Here is a 25882-nt window from a genome sequence, read left to right as displayed (position 1 = left end):
TTTGAGAGAAATCTGAGATGGTCAGGCTAAAAATGTTACTTTTCTGCATTGAACTGACATGAAACTACCCATCAGCCAATTGCCAACTCAAAAATGTTTCCTGCCTTCATTACTACATAATAGATGATGGATATTTCACTATAATACAAAGAAAGAATCCTATTGCAGTATTTTCAAAACAGTGACAGCTTTCCAAGGGTAGAATGACTATTATCCCACACTTTTGTTGTAGAAAGTGGTGAAAACCAGTGCTATGTGATGCCTGTGACATTAATTAACTCTTTCAGAAATATAAATATTTTTCCCCATGATTTAACCAGAATCTGACGTCTGTGGAGAACATGTGTCTGTAAGACAGTGTGTGTGAATAAAACACCATCTTAGTCTGTTGTCATTCAGTAAAATGATGAAATCAAGTTCTCTCATGTTTCAGGCATGTGTGATCACAGTACATATCACCACAGTCTAAAGGATATTATGTGATGGGAGTATGTTTCTGAAATCACTCTAAAGAAAGCACCTGACACTATGCCAAATAATCAGAGATTTCAATTTGAGCTGAAGACATTCTAACAGTCCCATCGCAACTGTCCAGTCAACGAGAAAATATTAAAATGATATAATCGAAGTTTTCGAATTTATTTGTCAGAACTATCTGACATGTAAATGTATAACAGTATGTTATAGGAAATGGCATTGTAGAATAGAAATTCCAAAATGGTTGTTATCTTAACCGTTAACAGTTTTAATACTTGTCTCAATCACTTGAAGAATCTGTGGCCTAGCTCATTGTGAAAATGTATTTTGGGGTACGATTCTTTAGGGGTCCCAGGTTCATATAGTTTCAGTGAAGATATTAATCTGCAGTTAAAAAAAACATAATATTTCATTGTGTTATTCAACTTTTCCAACAACTGACTTCATGTTTTAAATTTTTGTAAACTTGAGAAAGAGAGTCCCTTTTAATAGACACTGGTCTCACAGATGATGACATTGCATTTCATAGTTGTAGGATTATAAAAAATTGACATTCATGTTACACACAGTGTTCACAGTAATCAGTCCGAAAGTAAAATTCCAGTCCACATCATTGACAGGACTTGATTCAACACAACTGCCTGACAACCGTCCCTTGAAAAACCAAACAAAGACATTAAAACTCCATGATGCTGAACATCAGTGATATGTTTTCACTGCTAGCATGAGTTAACATTTATGAAGAAAACAGTGTTCAGTATATAAAAAAATATAGACATATTATCATTATTTGTTTTTAACATAATTTTGGAGTGGAATTGGCATGCCCAAATAATGCAAAATACTAAAATTTGTTCTTGTTACTCATAAAAGGAACAATTGGAATTTTATAGGATAATTAATGTTCTTTGACATCAAAGACATAAAGTGGATTCACAGAATCTTGTAGAAAATATGAAAAGGAATGAAATGTCAAATGAATGTTTCCAAACAATATATTGATCCCGAAGACCCCCTTTTACCAAATAGTCGAAAGATAGATGGATTGGTAAATTTTGGTAATCAGAAGATGTATTGCAGTTTGCTATTGAACAGAGGTCCTTGTAGTACAGATTTGTCATGACATACACTTTGTACACCTTGCTAACAACACTTACTAGTTTTCCTTTGGTTCCATATAGTGAAAGACGAATGTGATGATGATTTATATAGTTTCAGTTAACCTCTTAATGATAGTGTTATTCAGACATCAGAAGTCTTTATCAAGGTGAGCCTCACTGTTGGAGTTACAGTGTTTTGAGGAAGGGGCCATGAAAGCAATTCATAGATTACTTAACTTTAAAGGAAATGGTATATTTATGCCATTTTGCTTTTTCTATGGAGTCAGTAAAAGCAATTAATTTGTTGTGTTAGCCTCACTTAGACAAGCAGGTATGGTGGTTCATAAAGGTTAAGAGGAAGTGCTAGGTAACTGGCTGAAGACTGACAGCAACTGGTGATAACATACAGATATAGTAAGATGTCTCAGCCTCAGGAACTTCTAGGCAATGGTTAACACTTTGAAACCAAAGAGAGAGTAAGTTCCCACAAAGTTCTAGCGTGCAGGTTGGGTTCCCTTGTTCAGGTGGATGTTTATTCATACCTACAGGGTTGGCTATTTGAAAAATAGTATGATGGTATCCTAGCAACATATGACATGATGACATGTGCCTGCAGTGTGCTGTTACTGTGTTGAATACAGATTTTGTCTGTCTTTTTTCCATACTTTAGATCAAAACCATTTGCACCACAGCGTGTTCAGCAGCAAGAATTGGGTGGACAGGGCACACTTGGAGTGGATGTCTTTGTTACACCAGATCGTCTTATTCTTCTTGACACACAACCAATGTTATCACCAGCAGCAGCAGATCGTTTGGCTGCACAGGATCCTACGAAACGACATGATTTCATCTCGGCTGAGGGTGCTGTTGAGACACAGTCATTGCAGCTTACGGCATTTCTAATGACTGTCTGCCATGTTGTAATTTTAGTTCAAGATTGGTTCTTCGATCCAACTGTGGTCAGGTTTGTGAAAATGTTTCTTATAATGTTCTATCCATTTGTAAATTTAATAAGCTCATTTAATTCTTTGTTGTACCGTTTGTAGTATAACTTATTTTCTCAGATTTTCTGGGTTTTGTATAAAAGTGGAGAAATAAACTTTTGGTTTAACACATAATAAACAAATTTATGATTTTGCCTCAATTCTAGGAGCATATTGAATACATTACTTCAAATTACACACATTCTTAGTTTAGCAGACTGCCACATCAAACCTCAATAAAGTCTGACAGTTCCTCCTGCATTTGTAGATCTATGAATGTTGTTATAAACATATGAAAGAGAAAAAGTATACTATGTGTTTCTCTTTTTCTTGAGCACGAACAGCATAGGTGCAAAGATTGAAGGAAGCAAGCTCCATTCAGCATATACACTGCAGCAAAGAAGCAAGTGTTGGGAATAGTGAAAATTTTGTCTTCTTTGAGCAGAGCAGTCTCTATCATTACATTTTATTCTTTGAACTGATCATCTATGAAAGTTACTATAACAACATTTCTTTTCTGGAAAGAAGTTGTTGTTTGCACCTGCAATGGACAGAAGTCATTTCACCACAAGAAAATTGACACCACAACACAGCATTCATAATGGCTATGACTGTGATATTGCACACAATATTGTGTGAGACACTATCAGTGGAGAATAAACACTAGTGGACCCAAATCTTCAAACTCCAACCTTCCAGAACAACGGCCTTGAGCACTGAAGGAAAGCTGAGCAGGTAGTATGAAGTTTAAGTAGACTTCTCTTTTCTGGTTGCAGGTGATGATACAGTCTCATATTCATCACATTAATGACTAACATTGAAAATTCACTGAGCAGCAGAGTGTTTATTGCAAACAAAACAGTGTATGTAAGAATATGTCACTACTCTCACTACTCCCCACTTAGTAAAGGTCCTGAGTGGCAGATGCACAAGAATCAATCTTGCACACACAAGTTCCCTCATCTGCACTTACAATAATTTTCACATTGACATTCAGATCATGGTGAAAGATCTGTCAGAACCTGTAGGAAGGTCAATGAATCAGTTTAAACCTTGCTTTCAATCTCTTGTGGATCCCTCTCATGTTTAAACTGAATACAGTAGATTAAAAGCAGAAATGTTAAATACCAGGTTTAAAAATGTATTTATGTTTGAGGATACTTCTGTACCAATGTTTCACCAGCAGACAGACTCGCGAATGTTATTTATATTAATACCACATGTATTGAGAAATAATATTATCTTGTAGCTACCAATATTTAATACATTGAAGAGCCAAAGAAACTGGTACACCTGCCTAGTATTGTGTATGGTCCCCATGAGCACACAAAGTGCCGCAACATGACATGCAGGGACTCAACTAATGTGTCAAGTAGTGCTGGAGGGAAATGATACCATGCATCCTGCAGGGCTGTCCATAAATCCATAAGAGTATGAGGGGGTGGAGATCTTTTCTGAACAGCATGTTGCAATGCATCCTAGATATGCCCAATAATGTTCATGTCTGGAGAGTTTGGTGGCCAGCAGAAGTGTTTAAACTCAGAAGAGTGTTCCCAGAGGCACTCTGCAACAATTCTGAACATGTGGGGTGTCACATTGTCCTGCTGGAATTGTCCAAACCCATTGGAAAGCACAGTGGACATGAATGGATGCAGGTGATCAGACAGGATACATAGTACATGTCACCTGTCAGAGTCGTATCTAGATGTATCAGGGGTCCCATATCACTCCAACTGCACATGCTCCACACCATTGCAGAGCTTCCACCAGCATGAACAGTCCCCTGCTGACATGCAGATTCCATGGATTCTTGAGGTTGTCTCCATACCCATACACATCCATCCGCTTGATACAATTTGAAGCGAGACATGTTCGACCAGGCAACATATTTCCAGTCATCAGCAGTCAAATGATGTTGACGGACCCAGGCGAGGCATAAAGCTTTGTGTCATGCAGTTATCAATTTACACTAGTGGGCCTTCGGCTCCAAAGCCCATATTGATGATGTTTCGTTGAATGGTTCGCATGCAGACACTTGTTGATTGATGGCCGAGCATTGAAATCTGCAGCAGTTTGTGGAAGGGTTGCACTTCTGTCATGTTGAACAATTCTCTTCAGTCGTTTCTGGTCCCGTTTTTGCACTATCTTTTTCTGGTCGCAGCAGTATTGAAGATTTGATTTTTAACTGGATTCCTGATATTCACAGTACACTCTGAATTGGTTGTACGGGAAGATCCTCACTTCATTGCTACCTTTGAGATGTTGTGTCCCACTGCTCATGCACTGACTATAACACCATGTTATAACTCACTTAAATCTTGATAACCTGCCATTGTAGCAGCAGTAACGATCTAACAACTGCACCAGACACTTGTTGTTTTACATAGACATTGCTGACTGCAGTGCCGTATTTTGCCTGTTTACATATCTCTGTATTTGAATACAGATGTTTGTACCAGTTTCTTTGGTGCCTCAGTATATAAGAAAAGTAGCACCTCCACACTTAAATGTCGGTGGGTTCCCAGTGTTTAGACTCACCAAGTTAGATTTGCACTAACAAGTCGCATAGTCTTCCTATGGCATATTTTCAACACCTTATGGCATTTTGACCCTAGCAGCCAGCATTCCAGTCATGGGAACTGCTTTCTTACTTGCCACAGCAAAATCTCTATTGTTACTTAGGAGAGTGACTAATTCATCTTAACTGTAGTGCTCACATACAGTGTTGAACTAACAAAATAAAAGGTTTTCAAAATAGGAGAAAACTTACATATCCCCATTTTTTCACAATTGAGATTTCGGATATCAAAATTCCAATTTTGAAATTAGTATGGTCATCGAATTATGGTACATAGGGTAGTGTATATATTTTTGTCATTTGTCTCTATGCAGCAAACTTTGTTTCCCAAGCATCAAAAACAGTTTTGAATGAAACTCTCTGCTTGCTCCTTGAATTATGTTAATTGAGAAATGGTTTTTCACCACAGATTTCCTTGAACAAGAGCTTTTCATTAATTTATTTTTTTGGTGCATTGCTACAAAATGACCAAAGCTTCCAAAATTACAAAATGCATCAAATTCAAACTAACTTCCTTTTTCTTCAGATTATGCTAAAATTCAATTTCTGTTTGCCATGCTTTCACAATACTAATATCCTTTACCATAATTTAGCATAATAAACAACTAATATAATGAGAATAACAAAGAATATCCAGCATTTCAAGTCCATCCATTAACACAATACCCTTTACCTAGATAATGTTTTATGCTTGCAGAAACAAGTGAGATGGTACAGTGCTTAGCACGTAGGACTTGCATCAGAAAGATCGATGGCTCCAATCTACATTCTACCGTCTTGATTTAGGTTTTCAATTTAAGTTTTCTGTGATTTTCCCAAATCACTCCAGTCAAATTTTGAGATGCTTCTTTTAAGAGAGTGCACCACCAGTTTCTTCCTCATCCTTGGAACAGTACAAGCTTAGTTTCTAATGACCTCATTGTCATAGGACATTTAACCTTAATCTTCCTTCTTTTCTATCTTCTTTTATACATGCAGATGAACATTACATTCACGTTTTTCTGTTGCCAGGGTATTGCCTGATAGTAATTCGTATGAACACTGTGTAGCTACCTACTATTATTACACATAAACACAAAATTATTATCCACAGTGCCCTCGGTTCCAGTGCTTTTAATGCCAAACACAAAAAATTTCACATGGGAAGGCATCCCCCCCTCCCCCCCCCCCCCCAAGCATTCCTCCTCTACTCCCCCTTACACACACACACACACACACACACACACACACACACACGGTCATCTCGTCATGGGGCCTTGCCTTTTTCCATGTTTCTAGGCTATCATATTTGTAACATTTGTGTAACTACTAAATGGATCAATTGTGATGTGCACAGCTGATACAACATTTATACCTTTTTAAGAGCAGTTGTGGGCTGTGCTGTTGCGGCGGTGTCTGCTGGTGTGCTTAAGGTCCACCTCTCATTCTTTTTGAGTCTATGATGGATAGATTTCATAACTTTTGCAGAGTCTGATGATACCCCAAAAGTGTGATTGAAATTAAATAACTTTTCAATCCAGACAATCTTTCAATTTTTAATAATTCAAAATAGTTACTGTACCAGCCGACCAGAATGGAACAGAATTAATTTTACATGTATATGGCCTTTATGTTTAACTTTTCCAGTGTGTCATTCCAAGATTTGGACTAAGCCTGAGGCCCATTATCACTAAGTATTTTCATAGGTTTGTATACAGTGGATAAGTAATTTTTCCTCAGTTGACTAGTCCCAGAACTTCTCTGTAAGGGATAGACTCTCAAAAGATTCAAAAAGCTTCCATGATCACAGAAACATAATTAAAACCTTCTCTGGTTGTTGGTAGTGGCCCGAATAAAACTGCAGCGGCCAACTGCCCATCCTCTAGAGGTATAATACAATACACAACTTTTATTGATCATTGCTAATTCAGTCTTGTTCACTTTTGAGGTTTATTATAGTTTCTTTAATATACTCTCTTCCATCCTGCTCCTCAGTTTACTCTAAATCACTCATCCTGTGTCCCCTTTGCCTTCTGAGTAAGAGCATATGCCACAGTATTTAATTCTAATAATTTAATCCTCTCTTGTAACTAATATGATCCTTGACTTACTTTCAGTAAGTTTTTGCACCTTCTGGGTGGAGTAGCTGGTTCAGGATGTCTTGGCACCATGCCCGCATGCCGGCTGTCTGCATTATGTGCCTCACCTGCACCCCCATGCGACTCTCAGTGACTTTGAACTACTTTTCATGATGTCTCTACAAAATGTGATTCTTACCTCAGGGTGCATGACTGGCTTCACCACATCTGCTGCTGCTGTCTGTCTTCTTCTTCATGTTGCCTTCATCATGATTGTTCATGATATTTCATCCACAAAATGTTCATAACCCTTGCACATGACCTTAAATTTTTTGCAACGTGAACTTACTATATTCCATGGCACATGCCATTATACTTTTGTGTAGCCCTCCGCAAGCTACCTATTACATTCACTTTTAATTCAAAGTCACTTCTTGTGCAGTCCTAACTTTACAGTTTATTGTGACACTTTTTGTATTTCTTATCTTCAGCATAAGTATTTTAAAAACACATCCCCTATCCTAAAGATAGATGTTTTGAAAATTATTCCTGAAGTCAGTGCTGTGTTGCAGGATCCGCCAATCATGCTAAACCTCTGTAAATAATTCTCAGTTTAGCTACGTATTTGTAGTAGGTGACAGAGACAAAGTCCAGTGGAACTGGTCAGTGTTATTCACCTGGAACCAGAAGTTTTAAGGCTAATCTTCCCTGATTACTTTAGTGAATTGTCATGTAGGACTTCTTCCCACGTGATCTTTGCATTGTTCTTAAAGATGTAGTCTCCCAGAGCAAATCTTATAGTGGATTGGAGTCAATCAGAGATGCAAAGTCTGCTTATGTGACTATGAATAGAAATCAGGTCAGTAATTTACTTTAAATAATATTCCGGGATGCCATTTTGCTGCAGTTATTAACAAACACTGTAAAAATATCGCAAAACGACACAGTTTGTTACAGTTAATCTCAAAGATAATGGAAAATTGTGTGGGGGGGGGGGGGGGGGGGGGAGTTGGAGAGACAGATATCAGATATCCTATTGCTGACTTAGATGCTTGGTTTGCAATAGAAAGCTCTAGTAACCTTTGCATAACTTAGGAATTATTTGTACATTGTTGGTAGAATATTAAATATCATTTGCTTCTTAATATAGTTTACTGCATAATAAAATTATGGAAGCAAAGCTTTAATCACTTTAGGACTGCACGTAACAATTATTATGTCAGTATTGGTTTCCAACAACATCTAACATACAGGGTGACAATTATTGAACTTTATGAAATAAAAAACTGCATGGTTGACCATGAGGAATGATGAGAATTATGATGCACATGCGTATGGTCTGATTTATCGATGAAGCCCGCTTTCATTTGGATGGGATAGTCAACAGCAAAATTGGCATGTTTGGGGGACTGAGAATTCGCATTTTGTGATCGAAGTCTCTTCACTCTCAATGGGTGGCTGTGTGTTGTGCAGTGTCCAGTCATGGAATAATTGGTGTGATATTCCTTGATGGCACGTGACCACTAAACAGTACATGAAGGTTTTGGAAGATGATTTCAGCCCCATTATCCAAAGTGAGCTTGCTTTTGACAAGATGTGGTTCATGCAAGATGGAGGTCAACTCCATCAAAGCAGAAAAGTGTATGATGTCCTGGAGGAGCACTTCTGGGACCACATTCTGGCTCTGGGGTACTCAGAGGCCACTGGCATGGGCCTTGATTGACTGCCATATTCTCCGGATCTGAACACATGTCTCCATGTTGTGAGGCTATATTAAAGACAAGGTGTACTTCAATAACTCCAAAACCACTGCTGAGCTGTAAACAGCCATTCAGGAGGTCATCGAGAGCATTGATGTTCTGACACTTCAGCGGGTCATGCAGAATTTCGCTATTTGTCTGCACCAATTATCGCCAATGATGGCAAGCATATCGAACATGTCATAACTTAAATCTGAATATGTATAGTGATGTTTACATGTTGAATAGTATGTGCACACTGTAGTTTGTAACTAATTTACATTTTTTTCACTTGGTTCAATAATTGTCACTTTGTAAGAAAGGTAGCAGCACCGCACACAAGTCTCAATGGCTCCCCAACGTTTAGACTTACCAAGTTATATTCACCATCACGACTCACGTAGTCGTCCCATACTACTGGCATACTTTCAGTGCCATATGGTATTGCCAGCCTAGCAACCATCATTCCAGTTGCACGTACTGCTTTCTTGTCCACCACAATAGCAATCTATGTTGCCACCTAAGAGCATTAATCTTAACCTTGGAGCTCAAATACAATATTATATTGAGTTTGTGCATAAGTTCATAGTTTTTTCTATAAGTTTAATACACATGACAGAGACTTTAGTCATGAGTAATATATGCTCTTTCACTGTTTACAACACTGAGGTAACTTTTTGATTCAATGACTGTAGAAATCACGTGGTTCTGAGGCAAGAACTCACCAAGTCTTATTTGGAGTGGATTTTCATCTGGAAAGGAAGTTCCTTGAAGATTGTTTGATAGAATGCGGAAAAGGTGAAAATCTTGGAGTGTAATAAAGTTGATGTGGAATGACTTCCCAACCCAACTCCTGTATAGTGGTTTTCATTGGTCTAGCCGAATTCAGACGGGTTTGTTCTTGGAATGCGTCTGTAAGATGTCTCAGTTATTGACAATATATGCCAGCAGTGATGGTTACTCCTTGGGGAAACATTTCATAGTACAACACACCCTTGCTGTTTCACCAGATGCATAACATTATTTTTTGTGGATGTTCACAGGTCTTTTTTTTCCCTTATGTTAGCATAATGACATCATTTCTCATCATCAGTAATGATACAAGATAGGAATGGTCGGTATTGTTCACGGGCCAGTTAATAATGCACAAGCAGAGGTGCACATATGACCACCCACAAATTTTTGTGATTTTGGCTTAGAGCATGTGCCACCCATGCACCCAATTTTTGAGCCATTCTCATTGCATGCAGATGTCACACAATGATGGATTAATCACATTTGCCAGTTCTCAAGTACATTGATGTGGATAATTGTGGATTAATGTGTTTAAATGATCTTCATCAAACCCTGAAGGTCTTCCGAACATGGAGCCGCTAATGTCAAAATGCTCCTCCTCAAAATGAGTAAACCATTTCCTTGCCATGCTCTGTCCAGTAGCATTATCCTTATACACAGCACAATTGTTTCTGGCTGTCTCCACTGCTGTCACTCCTCTATTGAACTCCAACAGAAAGATATGTAAAAATATTGTGATTTCTCCATTTGGCACTCCATTTTCTAGCATCCATAGCTCCACTCACTATCTCCAGATGACAAAATGACAATATGTAAACTCAAATAGCAACAGTGAACTACAATTGATAAATAAAATCATAGCAGCCAGAATACCAACATGCAAAATTAAAAACAGAGTGAAGTTATGCACCAATCTCATATTAACAGAATAAATAATGTTCTAAGTAAGACAAACCATACTCAAGTGACTGAAAAAGAACTCAGGTCAATCATGTTTACAAAAAAGGTAAAAATTAGATAAAGAGGATTACAGAGCAACAGCTCTGTTGTCAAACTGTTTGCTGCTCCTAGCTCATAGTCTAACCACAAACATCATGAGGTTCCTGGAGAAAAACAGACTTCTCTCAAAGAATCAGCACAGATTTAATGAAAGCCCCTTGGGTGAAACTAAATCTACATCCACAGCTTTTGAAAGTCTTTTCAGGTTTGCTGCCGGATCCTAAAATTAACGTGATCCAATATTCAGTGATCCAACTGTTCATCGTCTTCAGGATAATGCTGCTGCTGCTGCTGCTGCTGCTGTGGGGTCCCACTGAGAACTGATCAGTTCTCAGCGGGACTCAGAAGCGGCAGCAGCAGCAGCGTTGTCCTGAAGATGATGAACAGTTGGATTGCTGAAATATTGAATCGAGTTGATTTTAGTACCCAGCCGCAAACCCAAATCCTCGGAGACTTTAAAGACTTATTATGCTGGGAAAGGCTAAGAAGTCATACATTTACAGCTACTTCTGTACTCTGCGAAACACTGTGAAGTGCATGGCAGAGAGTACATCCCACTGTAGCAGTTAGTCCAGCTTTTCTCATTCATTCTCATATGGAGTGCAGGAAATATAGCTGTATCCATATGTGCTGGAATTAGTCTGATCTTGTCCTCACAATCCTACCAGAGCGAAAGTATACATATATTTTCAAGAATCTACCAGTTCAGTTTTCTCTGGATCTCTGTGACTCTCTCCCATGGCTGAAAGAAACCTGTGACAATTCCTGCTGCCCTTTGTATATATTCAGTATCCCCTGATAGTCCTATTTGGTATGGGTCCCACGTACTTGAGTGGTATTTTAGGATGGGTCACACAAGTGGTGTGTAAGCAATCTCATCTGTAGATTGTTTGCATTTCCATAGTATTCTGCCAATAAACCGAAGTGTGGCACCTGCTATACCTGTGACTGAGCCTATGTTACTGTTCCGTTTTGCATCCTAGAAAGTGTTACACCCAGCTATCTGTATGAGTTGACCAGTTTCAGCAGTGACTCATTGATACTATAGTTGTAGGATATTATGTTTTCATTTTATGAAGTGGACAGTTTTGCATTTCTGAACCTTTAAAGCAAGTTTCCAATCTTTGCACCACTTTGAAATCTTATCAAGATCTGACTGAATATTTATGCACCTTCTTTCAGATAGTACTTCGTTGTAGAGAACTGATCATCTGTAAAAAGTCTGAGTTATTATTGCAATCGAGGAGCTAATTATGTTCCAGATTCCTCATTATGTTTGAGCACAGAATATGTTCTAAGATGTTGCAGTAAATAGATGTCAAGGATGTGGGATGGTACTTTAGTGGATCATTTCTGCTACCTTTCTAGCAATTGGGTGTGACCTGTATTTTTTTCCAACTACAGGACACAGTTTTTTGTTCAAGGCATCTGCAACAGATTTGTAGTGCCATCATAATTTTTTGGGCCTTGCTGTGGAAAATGGCAGCTCAGGCACAACAATTGAAGAAGCCATAAGCAGCCAGCAGACGCCATAGTGCTGGCATGCTGGCTGCAGCAATGAGGCTGTTTGTGCATTGCAAGGCACGCCAGCCTGAGCACTGTAATCCTGTCGATGCAGAGGACAGGCTCTTGAAGGGTGGGTCCAGCAAGTTTTACTCTGTCAAACCACAGATTTGTAATTTCGTTTGTGGCTGGAAACAGCACATTGACACGGCCAGTATAAATAAGCTTCAATCCTCACAGAGGTATCCACAGTCCTGCAGCAGCTACTATGATGAGAGGACTATGCTAGGTGCCAGAGTGCAATGGGTGAGCTAACAGCCATCCAAAGTTTGAGCCTCCGTCACTCCCGGGCTGTCTTCTAGCACCAAGTCGTCCTCCCTACACATGGTGTCTTTCTATAGGTGAGCTGGCTCCAGGCTTACTTCAGCAGCAGCCAGTCTCCTGCCCTGGGGGACAGCAGATTGAGCCCATGGTGGTACAGCTGCCACACTCCTATACTTGCCACTTCACTTGCAGGGGCAAGTTCCTCTCCTGGAGGCTGTGATCCCATACAAGAGTCCCAGCAGGCTTCCATGCCATTGGCACCTTCTGTGAGAAGCCACACCTTGCCCTGTATAGGGCACCTGCTGCCTAGTGGGCTTCTGGGCATCTTGGCCAAAAGCTGGCAATTGCAGCACAACAAGAGTAAACCATGCCAAGTGCAAAAGGGGGTATCACTGCCACACTGCAGTGCTGCGAATGTACTAACATGTATCTTGATGAAATGTTTAACTTTCTGATATTGTTTTTGTGAGATGATAATGGCTGCACCCTCACCATGATTCATTGCCACAACCCACCCTGCACATAAGTGGTTCTTTACCTTGGGTCACTTCAGTTTATATTTAAAACAGGGGCTATCATGGCCAAAAATTCAGTATAGAATCTGATAGGAATTACGTCAGGCCTTGGAGCTTTTGCTCAATTTTAATGATTTTGGCTGTTGCTCAATGCCACTGACACACACTTGTTTCAGTCATCTTATCACTGCTATGAGGATTAAACTGGGGCAGTTCTCCTGGATTTTCTTTTGTAAAGGAACATTTAGAAACAGAATTAAGTATTTCTGCTTTTACTTTGGTACCCTCAATCTCAGTTCCTCCCTTGTCTGTGAGTGACTTGACACCAACTTTAGTGCCACTAACAGCCTTTACATATGACCAGAGTTTCTTCAGCTTTTGTGAAAGATCATTTGACAATATTCTGCTACGGTAGTCCTACAAAGGTTCATGCATTGCTTTCTTGGCAGCCAAATGCATTTCATTCAGCATATCTCTACCTGTAGCTGTACACTTTGTTTTACATCTATTATGCAGTAATCTCTGTTTCTTTAGAAGTTTCTTTACAGTGACTGTATACCATGGAATTTATTGTGACCAATTTTCTATGATTTTTCCCCACGGGAAGTCATCCATATGTTGTCTCCGGGCAATGTTGTAATTATAAGAACACTACCCCAGTGCACCAAAACTTCTCACTAATTTACACCCATTGTCTTTTCCCATTCCTTCATCTGCCTTGTGTTGTGGGACCAGCCCCATTTGGTGCTGTAGTCACACGTGGACACACGTCCACCTCACACCATGTGACACCCAGCTATCCGTACATGACTGGAAGACTTCTGGCAGCATACTTGAACACTTTCATTCATTTCCAGAAAATAATTAGTGTGTTATGTTACTTTATCCATCTCATCCTTAAATTTTTCAGAGCAGTGTATTTATCGTTGTAAATGAAAATTAAATGTTTCAGTTAATATTTTCTTATACCTCTAATGCACTACTGATTTTTATATTTCTAGGTTTATACAGACAGCAGAGATGCTCAAACCTTCAACAACAGTCTTCAATGCTGATGATGAGCTAGTAGAATATTATCCTCATCTCTTGCTAGTTCATACAAAAACATCCCCAGATGATTATAATCCAGGGAATGTAAGCCTGATGCAGGTAATAATCAATTTATTCATGTGCCACTCACAAAACTTTCTGAATCTAGTTTGTACTTAAATAATGGGTCAACCATGAATCAGAACTACAAGAAAAAAAATTATACTGCCACCACCACCACCACCACCACCAGCATTTTACATTCCACTCCTCTTCAACCAAAGCTAATAAATTTTCACTAGCAGCATATTTCTCTCTCTCTCTCTCTCTCTCTGTGTGTGTGTGTGTGTGTGTGTGTGTGTGTGTGTGTGTGTGTGTTTTTCTGTTTAATTAATTTTTTGTATCTCAAAAACTGTTTGTTTTGAGAACTCTTTGTTCTTGATTCTTTTTGAATATCTAAGATTTTTCTTTAATTTCACCAATCAAATGAATGCTTGTAATTTATATTTGGTAGGCCATATGGAGTGTATTGATTTCAGTGGCAGTATTCCCACACAGACTGAGATTACCATCCCTTGTTCTAAATCACCTCAAAAATATTCAAGAATAATAGATCAGTGGGGCATATACCACCGAAGAAACATGAGAGACTACAGTGGGATTGCCATTTTGGGCATTTGCCACACAGAAGTGAATGTTTTGGCAAGAACTATACACTATTTACTTGTAGTTTTGAGCAATGTGTAATGATTATGTCTTTGTGAATATGAACAAAAAATATGTAAAATACGAGACAAACAGGGCCGCACGGGATTAGTCGAGCGGTCTAAGGTGCTGCAGTCATGGACTGTGCGGCTGGTCCCGGCGGAGGTTCGAGTCCTCCCTCGGGCATGGGTGTGTGTGTGTGTTTGTTTGTCCTTAGGATAATTTAGGTTAAGTAGTGTGTAAGCTTAGGGACTGATGACCTTGGCAGTTAAGCCCCATAAGATTTCACACACATTTGAACATTTGAACGAGACAAACAGAAATTTCCACCAAATATCAGAGATTTACAGGGACGAGGTATTTAGTGGCTCATTAGTCCGTAAATGGATGTGAATTTTTAGTTGAGTATATAAAAATGTATGTTAAGTGCTATCAAAAGTGAGTGAGAATTGGGTAGGACAGATTGAGAGAATATTCTGTGTTCCACTTATCAGAAATTTCACAAACACATGATGTCTGTGAGAGTGGGCATTTTGATAGTACTGTGTACACACCTATGACAGAAGGAAATATTAAATGATCTGTTTGGTGGGACTCGCTGTTTATTAGATGGCAAACATTCAGCTGCACTGTTCTTCTGGACTGAATGTAGTGACAAATTGTTGGATCATGTTGTTAGTGAGGAATGGGACATTGATGTAGCCCCTGATAAGTAAAATGAAAAGCAAGTCTGTGGAGTAAAAGTACTCATTGTTGTCAAAAAAGACAATGCTGTGACAATGTGTTGGAACATAGATCTTAAGTATTGTGTTTTTGCAGCAGATAGTGAGTGCTGATTATAAAATGTATGCCCAAATCCAATATTATTTACACAAATGTGTCGTAGAATTGTGTGCCGCAGTCAGTATAGCCATGTTTTTGAAAACATTCATCAGATGCACAATAATGCTTAGCTGTATACCATACATGTATTGGAATAATTTTTCATAACCATCAGAGGCAGAACTTCATTATTCTGATAAAAATGCAGATCTTGAGTGTCAACAGTTTGTATCTCTGGAATGAAATTTTCACTCTGCATCTTCTTGGAAGATGAAAACTTTTTACTGGATCGAGGCTCAAACTCAGGACATTTGTGGGCAAGTTATCTACAAACTGAGCTACTCAGGCATGACTCATAACCCATCCTCACAGTTTTAATTCCTCTAGTACCTCGTCTCTTACCTCCCTACCTGCAGAGTGAAAATTTAATTCTGGAAACATCCCCCAGGCTGTGGCTAAGCCATGTCTTTGCAATATCCTCTCTTCCAGGAGTGCTAGTCGTGCAAAGTTCACAGGAGAACTTCTGTGAAGTCTGGAGGATAGGAGACTAAGTACTGGTGAACTTAAAGCTGTGAGGATAAGTCATGAGTCGTGCTTGGGTAGCTGAGTCAGGAGTGCATTTGCCCATGAAAGGGTCTGAGTCTCGGTCTGGAACACAGTTTTAATCTGCCAGAAAGTTTCAGCTTGTACCTCTGTCTGCATCATATATCATTCCTTGCTGGATAACTTTTCTGTGATGATAAAAAATGGAAGAAACTGTCACTAGTAGTTCTAAAAGCTGGTGAAAAATGTCTGGGAGGGTGCAAAGCAGCAGTGAAATGTCACACCAATCCAAATGACTTCTTTAGCCACCACCTAATCATCATGGACGAGTGCTGTGTGCATCACTATGACACCAAGACAAGGAGCAAAACAAGCAATGGATACATGTGGATTCACAAGCAGCAAAGAACATGAAGGCCCAACCATAATCAGGCAAATCGATTCTGAGTATTTTTCGTGAGTGCCATGATGTAATGATAACAGATTTTGCTCACAAGGGGCAAAAGATCACAGTAGCATGCTACTGAAATCTCCTGATGACGTTATGGGAGGCTGTCAATATGAAGGGTTATTGAAAGCTGTCCAAGGGGTTGCTTTTGCTCCTCAACAATTCCCCAGCTCTTACTGCAAATGTTCTTTTGACCTGGCACCCATCAACTTCTCTCTTTCCTAATATGAAGAAACCATTCATGTGGCAGTCATTTCTAGAATGACAACAAGGTGATTTTTGTGATGGAACATTTCCTGAACAGCCTTGACATAGATTTCCACAGCCGAGATCCATCATTGTGAAAGATGTGCTGCATTGAACGGTGAACATGTAGCATGACTAACACTGTCATCATGTTTCATGGTCTCAGCCTAATTTTTTGTGGTGATAATTAAAACTTTATGACTATCTCTCAGAAGTGGGTGGAATTAATGAAAAGAGGCAGGCTTTGAGATACTGAAATCCCTGCACTGGAAGTTAACCTGATCACAAATATTGATGAGTCCAGTCCTTGCAAGGTACGATGTGATGTCTCAGCTAAGGTTTGCTACCTATATGGACACCTAAGAATTTTGAACAATATGCTTACTGTGTCTGCTGATGTCCATGTGCAATAACAGTCTTCTGGGAGCTTTTATGGTCAGAATGGAACTAGATGTAATCAGTTTTATATAGGTTTATTGCTAGTGGATGTACTGTAAACCACTTCTGATTATTAGTAAGCAGTTGGTTGTCTGTGGTATTTTAAGTTAGCGAATATTTTGCTGTCAATCACAACGCTCATTTTTTTGCTAAACATTGCAAACTTATGTGCTTTGTTGGATGACAAAGACAGCTGTTAACATAAATGATAAATAGTAGGGGACCAAGGACAAATCCATGTGGGACTGAAAAAAGTACCATTCCCCAGTCAGAATACCCTTCCACCAGTTTGTTTACATCTAAAACTACTGTTTGGTGACTGTCCTGCAGGTAAGAATTTACTTAGCTATACACTTGTCAGCTGAATCTGAAGTGACTTGTTTTCTCAAGAAATATCCTGTGACCAGCACAGTTGGAAGCTTTTGGAAAATCTCAGAATATACCAACTGGCAATGTCTGCTTGTTTAGGCATTCCAGCTCATCATTTTTGAATGAATTTATGGCTTCAGTTGTAGAGATATCTTTTTGAAACTTGTATTGGTTTTTATTAGTAATGTTTAAGCTGTCAAGAGGTCTCATAATCATGGCATACAGCTATTCTTCAAGGACTTTAGATAATGCTGCAAGAAGGTGAATAGGACAATAATTTGTAACATTTGCAGCATCACCTCTTTTTAAAGGGGCAGCACCAATCTGACTATTTATTACCTTACATATAATTTTGATTTTATTGATACAGTTATTTATTTTTCAGCTTAAATACAAACTTTGAGATATATTAATAACCTGACTTAGTATTTTGCAATACTTTTTGTAGTGATTTAGCTATGCTGGATTGTCTGAAATTTTTGCTCTGGTATTCACATCCTACTTTCTTTTATGTGAAGTCTGTATTCTTCCCTGACTTATTTGTGGATTCTGTGGTTTGTACCCTACACATCCTATTTGAGAAAAAGTGCATTTAGGTATTAATGTCATTTAATCACTGAAGAAATAGTACTTGGAATTGTGTTCATCATATGCAAGCATACAATATGCATCTTGTATATATGATTTAAAGGCTTGGATAGTTTCCTCAGTTATCCTCCATACTATATTCCAGTAGGCTCAGTTAGATTCTTCCTAATATTTACATAATTAATAATGAGTTTTAGTCCATTGTGATTAGAAAAACATTTCAGAATTTGACTAACACTTACATTAGCTGTATATACAGTGTCAATTAGTGTACCACAGTGTTACATTATGGTAAACAATTTGGCTGTGGAAGTAAGGTTAAATGTGGACATCAAATTTTCTGAGTCTGATCTGCCACTAGAATGTGTCAGAAAATTGACAACAAAATACCCAAGAACCATCACACCTGTCACATCTATACATGCACACAAGTAGTGTGTCTAATTGCTTCAAAAAGAGGCTAAAATATCTTGAAAGTGTCTCATACACTATTACATTCAGTAAATAAGAATATGTGTATGCTGTCTATAACATACACTTTGAAATGTTGCTCTTAGTGCACTACACTTGTTACTGTTCCTGTCATAGATAGCAACACCACCTGTTTCTTCAGTTTTTGTACAGAATGAAGTTTTCAAGTTAGAAGTATTCATTGCTAATTTTCCTAGACCATGAGTAACATGGTCCTCATTGAAATGTAGAATATTGGTGCAATCAAAATCTTCTTGATCATAGACATCCATTGTAAGTTCATTGACATTACTGCAAAGGCTTCTAATGTTCTAAAAAACTCTTGATTAGTGACTAGAGAGGGGTATTTGTATTATTTTTTCTTGTCAACCATTTGTTGAAATTGCCTGTTTGCATGTAGTGGAAGAGTGGTAAAAAGTTTCAGTACACTGTTTTCTCATAAGCCACCTGTCCAAGATAGCTTGCCTTTTCCTAAAAAGTTTCTTGACTTTTGATGAGCCATCTGTTCAAAACATGTTTACTGTTGAGGCACTTGTTACCTGAATTAATGAAAAGTTTTTTCTGTGCCTTTTAAGGTGAAGACTATGATTAGTGTGAAGTTCACCACTAAATTTTTGTATGTATGTCAACTAAAAATTTGAAAACTATTGGAGATACCTGAATAATGTTTACTTTGCAATTATTACTGCCGTGTCAACACATGGAGCTTGAATTACATCATACTGTGGAGCATGTCGAAAAACTGTATTTGTATGTTTCAGTTTTGTGGAGCTTTTCTTAAGGCATTAACAGCATGGAAACCTTCATTGATAATGACATCATTTGAACAACCACAGATGACAAAAAGAGTCATCCTTCATAAACCTCAGGACAACTTTCTCCAACAACTGAGTAGTGTCAATGTCTCTAACTTTGAGTACCGTATTTACTCGAATCCAAGCCGCACTTTTTTTTCCGGTTTTTGTAATCCAAAAAACCGCCTGCGGCTTAGAATCGAGTGCAAAGCAAGCGGGAGTTCTGAAAAATGTTGGTGAGTGCCGCCACAACTAACTTCTGCCGTCGAATATATGTAGCGCTACACAGGCATGCTTTGTAGGCACAAAGATAAATACTGGCACAAAAACCTCTGCGTCAGTAAATAATTAAAAAAAAAAAGGGGGTGGAAGATGAGCCTTTTTCCTCCGCCCAGAGTTTCGACCACTGCATCTTGGTACATTATCCAATGAAGTAAATACAAATTCTGTATTGTTGATCTTTGAATGTAGCGGCATTTCAATGTACTACGAAAATCCGACTGGCAAGACTGTTTGGGATGTTTGTCAATATGGCCAACTCTACGTTCTGAATTTTTTCCTACTTGTGAGAAGGAACTTTTATGAATTGTGAATCACATGCAATATTCTCTTCACCATAAGATTAATACGAATATAAACATTTTGCCATGTATTGTTTCGTGTTTGCTACTATCTCATTTAAATCCTGTCTGCCTAATAAACTACAAAACTAGAGTGAGACAACAGCAAACGCGGAAGAATATGCGTATTGTGTCATGTTTATATTCGTATTATTCTTATGCCTAATAGTGATACAGTCAGAAATGAAGCACGGCAACTGACTAGATTTTTAAATCTGAGATGACTCTAATTTCTGTGCAGAATGTAATGAACTAAAGAGGCGCCTGCAAAGATTTTCAAACGGAGAAAAATTTTCGCTAAAATTTCGTTCAGAACATCATCTATCATACGCAGTCTATTATTTGGTTCTTGTTGATCATTATCAAAGAAAGCAGTAGTGAAAAGTAACAACAAATGTTTTGCTAATGAGATGATTCCTCTCTATTTTTTATTTGTAAGCGGCGGTAGCACGCACAAAAGCAAGCCATGCCACGAGCGGCGACAGGCCGTAAACACGCACTATCAGAATGCAACAAACAATGCATGACACAGTACAGTAATGCATTTTCAGCTTAGAGTGACGTAAACACCTATAACAAAGAAAACGGCGCTTATCAGATCAAAGAAAAATAAGCAATCAATTCAAACCAGATGATGCACGTGAAAAAGGAAGGATATCGGTATAAATACGGACAGAGCACCTGACGCGTAGCAATGGCTACCTGGTAAACCTTAACTGCTAAGCTTACGACTCGAACCAAACTACTGCAGCTGTATCGTCATTCATTTGACCTAAATTGTGTCTCATATTACAATTAGACGAACTTTGTTTCGATTTGGAAGTGCGACTTAAAACTTTTCTCTCCCCCTTGAATTTCGAGTCTCAAATTTCAGGTGCGGCTTAGATTCGTGAAATTTTTTTTCCTTGATTTCGAGTCTCATTTTTCAGGTGCGGCTTAGATTCGAGTGCGGCTTAGATTCGAGTAAATACGGTATATGCACATCACATGTCACACTCTTACATTTTATAATGATTGAGTTTTCATTGCAGTTTCATTTTGATGTTGCACAAGACAAGGAAATTTGTGGAGCTCTGCTGTTGTGTTTCTTTTTACCTTTATCATCTAATGTCCCATTAAAAGTGGGGGAGTAAATTCACTTTACTACCGTATTTACTCGAATCTAAGCCGCACTCGAATCTAAGCCGCACCTGAAAAATGAGACTCGAAATAAAGGGAAAAAAAATTTCCCGAATCTAAGCCGCACCTGAAATTTGAGACTCGAAATTCAAGGGGAGAGAAAAGTTTTAGGCCGCACCTCCAAATCGAAACAAAGTTGGTCCATTGTAATATGAGACACAATTTAGGTCGAATGAATTACGATACTGCTACAGTAGTTTGGTTCAAGTCGTAAGCTTAGCAGTTAAGTTTTACTACGTAGCCATTGCTATGCGTCAGGCGCTCCGTCCGTATTTATACGGGTGCCCTTCCTTTTTCACGTGCTTCGTCTGGTTTGAATCGATTGCTTATTTTGCTTTGAGCTGACAAGTGCCGTTTTCTTTGTTATAGGTGTTTGCGTCACTCTTAAGCTGAAAATGCATTACTGCACTGTGTCATGCATTGTTTGTCGCATTCTGATAGTGCGTGTTTACGGCCTGTCGCGGCTCACGGCATGGCTTGCTTTTGTGCGCGCTACCGCCGCGTACAATTAAAAAAAAGTGAGGAATCGTCTCATTAGCGAAACAATGGCAAGAGACTGCTATTTGTTGTTACTTACACTGCTGCTTTCTTTGATAATGATCAACAAGAATCAAATAATAGACTGCGTATGATAGAACATGTTCTGAACGAGAGTTAGGCGAAAATTTTTCTCCGTTTGAAAATCTTTGCGGCCTCTTCTTTATTACATCAAATTCTGCACAGAAATTAGAGTCATCTTAGATTTAAAAATCTAGTCACTTACCGTGCTTCATTTCTGACTGTATCGCTGTTAGGCATAAGAATAATACGAACATAAACATGACACGATACGTATATTCTTCCGCGTTTGCTGTTGTCTCACTCTAGTTTCGTAGTTTATTAGGCAGACAGGATTTAAATGAGAGAGCAGCAAACACGAAAGAATACATGGCAAAATGTTTATATCCGTATTATTCTTATGGTGAAGAGAATACTGTATGTGATTCAAATTTCATCAGGTTCCTATTAGCAACCATCTCTTCTCACAGATAGGAAAAAATTCAGAATGTAGAGTTGGCCATATTGACAAACATCCCAAACAGTCTTGCCAGTCAGATTTTCGTAGTACACTGAAATTGTGCTACATTCGAAGATGAACAATACGGAATTTGTATTTACTTCGTTGGATAATGTATGAAAATGCAGTGGTCGAAACTCGCGACGGAGAAAAAAAAACTCGTCTTCCACTTTTTTTTTTTAATTTATTTACTGACGCAGAGGTTTTGGCGCCAGTATTTATCTTTGTGCCTACAGAGCATGCGTGCGTAGTGCTACATATATTCGACGGCAGAAGTTAGTTGTGGCGGCACGTACCAACATTTTTCATAACTTCCGCTTGCTTTGCACTCGATTCTAAGCCGCAGGCGGTTTTTTGGATTACGAAAACCGGAAAAAAAGTGCGGCTTAGATTCGAGTAAATACGGTATCTAAGTAGTGGCATCTTGGGTACCACCTGCATTTGGATGAAGCCTAGTAAAGTGCTGCAATGTTCAAACTAGACTTCGAGTTGCGAACAGGTTTATCTATTTTCTTGACTTATTACATACTTTTTAACATTCTGATATAGTGATGTAGATAATAATAGCAGCATAGGTTACTGAAGCTGCACTGAGGAAAAAAAAGTTAATTGAAAAGAACAACTTTTCAATGCTGATCCCATGGATTCTACCATATCACACAATTCCACCAATTTTATCACTATATTGACTGTTTGACATAATGATGTAATTTTATAACAGAATACATGTACTACAAATGCTATATTATGTATTATTTTAATTTTAGAAAGAGTTCCCAGAAATACTGTTTGGGAGTATAGGTGGAGGGAGGAGAAACTACTGTGCAGTACTTTTGGAAATTTGACTGTTTGTACCCACTGTAATTTAGACAGTGTAAAAAAGAGGTAGGATAGTGGCTCAAGGCATAAATAAATGAATTGCATACAAATAGCCTAGATCCATAAAATAGACAATAGTACCTGTTCTCTCATGTTTGAGTGAAGCATCTCTGTATAAAGTAAATCTGTCACCAAACTGAAGGTTGGCTTGAACACCTCAGTGCTTTACTAGGTGTGGCTCTTTAGCTAATGGTATGCCATTGCCTCCCCCTGACATTTGAACTGACTTGTTCTGCCATTGGTAGAGGGACACATGATATAATGTGAACTCCAAACTATGGTGCAATTGGGCATTTTTCACATTAATAATCATTACCAGAGGTGACAGAAGTGATAAATGACACAGGAAAATTCTGGAGTGACTCAGATTGAACCTCTAATCTTGGTTCTGTTTTCTAGCACTGAGCTACTGAACAGAAAAGAATATTGAAAAGTAAAGACCTACATACACATTGTTTTTTGTTTCAGGATGTATACAGCCAAACCTTTGCCAGGTCCAATTTACAATTGCAGAGTGGCCTGGGTATTGCTAATGGAAGTGTCATCAATATACTGTCTCCTGAGGTCTGTGGGGAACCAACCAACATGTTTCTTCTGCCAGATCTTGATGAAGAAGGTAATACTTTAATTATGAAGGCTGTGTCAAAAAAGACTTTACAACTTTGAAAATTCGTATTGATTTAGTCATTTAACTTGCAGAAATAGTTTGTGTCATTATTAATGAATATATAAAGTTTCAGTGTGACTTCCATTGGTCATGTGGTGCACTTACCATCTGAAGCGGATTTATTGCCAAACTCGGTGCAGCATGTCAGGCATGACTTGTTCAATTGCAAGACAGATTCTAGCTCTGATCTCTGGTAGAGAAGCCAATAAGGGTGGTAACAAACATGGTATCATTGATGAATCCTCAAAAGAAAAAGTCAAATGTTTCGGTCCAGTAGCTGTGGGGGGCCATGCAATTGGCATCCTCTTGGCCTGGAAAGTGAACATTTGGGAAATCCCGAACTTCAGAGAGGTAGCATGGAGTTCTACATCTTGCATGATCTGTGTTCTCAATTCTTGGTCATCAGCATTAGGTTTTCCAGCATACCTGAGCACACTAATCCAAAACACACAGTGAGCATGCTTGGGCATGTTAGAGGCATGTTAGAGTCTTTGCTGCAACTGCCGCTACCACTTGAGACACAAAATTCTGTACTAGGGTACCAACTGAATCAAAACTTGATGTATTTTCCTTCAGGATGACACCAAGACGAAGGCTATAACTCATATGAATAAGTTTGTATGAATTTTCAAATTTGTGAAGTCCTTCCTTATACACTAGATGTAATGATTCTACCTTTCATAGCTTATTCCGAGGACTCCAAATGGTTCCCAACTATGAACTATTTTTTCCCTAAGAAAGTGTCTGCCTGCTTAGCTGAGTGGTAACATGTTTGCCTATCATGCAGTGGGCCCGGATTTGATTCTTGGCCAGGTTGGAGATTTTTCTCTGCATGTGGACTGGGTGTTATGCTGTCCTCCTCATCGTCTCATCACCACTGACACGCAAGTCATCCAATGTGGCGTCATCTGAAATAAGACTTGCAACCCAGCGACCAAAGTTCTGTTGTGGATAGGGCCTCCCAGTCGACAGTGCCACACAATCATTTCATTTCCCTAAGAAAGAGAAATCACAGGTCGCTGTTTGGCATGCTTAAGCTCTTTTGTGATCAGGAACATGAACGTGGTGTAAAGAGTTCCATACAGCACTGCCCTAGGCCACTTATCTTAAATTCTTTCAAAAAGCTGTTGAATATATATTCCAGTTTAGCAATCAGTAGTTGCTGTTTCATATTTATTATGATGGTGCCCAGCAAAGTACCATTGTTCTACTCATTGGATATCTGCATCTGTATTGAATAAGCATAACCAGAAACAGCCATATATACAGCTGTTTCCTTGTTTGTGAGTCAGATTTTACTCTCCAGTTTTTGTCGCTAGTGTACCAGTGCATGGGGAGCTGAGTAATAATAGTTGATAGCATACTGAAGGATGTAGGCATCCAAATTCTATTAAAATTAAACATGGATTTTGACAATTAAAAACTTATATATTCAGCAGATAGAATGCAAGGGGCACATCCTAGGGAAGGTACATAAGCCACAAACCACCTGGAAGAGCCATTGCAGCTGTACTGAGATGGACTGAAGTCTAAAAAGTAGGAAAGGAGCAAGAGGAAGAATCACATCCTGCCAGCCTGGAAACCGAGTCCAGAAGGACCAAGCTCCTCTCACTGGCTGCTATCACCATGTCACTGCAGACAGCACATGAGTCACTTCCCACACATCCTATGGTTGCCTACAGATATTGCTTGGAAAAGTGTTGCCTGTCAGCAGCCCCAACTGGAATTAACTGCTTCTATCCTTAAACACAGGCTGACTTTGGCATTTAGGTCATGGGAAAGTGTGCCAGGTATGGACTGCAAAACCAGCAGTGAGATTTTTTTAAAATTATGTATGCACTAGTCCTGGTAACCCACTAAGTGCATGGTAGCTTGTATAAAGCTTCCCCATTCCATGGAACTGCTGACTACATTGATGAAAGATTATGACACACTCATGGAGAGATGTGTTGTCCAA

At 38.8% G+C, this 25882-nt stretch overlaps 1 protein-coding gene across 2 annotated transcripts in view; it reads left to right on the top strand.

Moving 5' to 3' along the window:
• LOC126185412 (nonsense-mediated mRNA decay factor SMG9) overlaps positions 1–25882 on the top strand; it is a 103594-nt gene that overhangs the window by 47159 nt on the left and 30553 nt on the right. For both annotated transcript variants that reach the window (XM_049928129.1, XM_049928128.1), the window contains exons 5-7: positions 2248–2541; positions 14072–14219; positions 23727–23874. In XM_049928129.1, the coding sequence (XP_049784086.1) occupies positions 2248–2541; positions 14072–14219; positions 23727–23874 (590 nt within the window). The remainder of the gene's footprint in view (positions 1–2247; positions 2542–14071; positions 14220–23726; positions 23875–25882) is intronic.

This window comes from Schistocerca cancellata, chromosome 1, assembly GCF_023864275.1.
Source record: "Schistocerca cancellata isolate TAMUIC-IGC-003103 chromosome 1, iqSchCanc2.1, whole genome shotgun sequence".
Lineage (NCBI taxonomy): Eukaryota > Metazoa > Arthropoda > Insecta > Orthoptera > Acrididae > Schistocerca > Schistocerca cancellata.
Note: the sequence above shows the minus strand (reverse complement) of the source record. Positions and strands in the feature narration are given on the sequence as shown.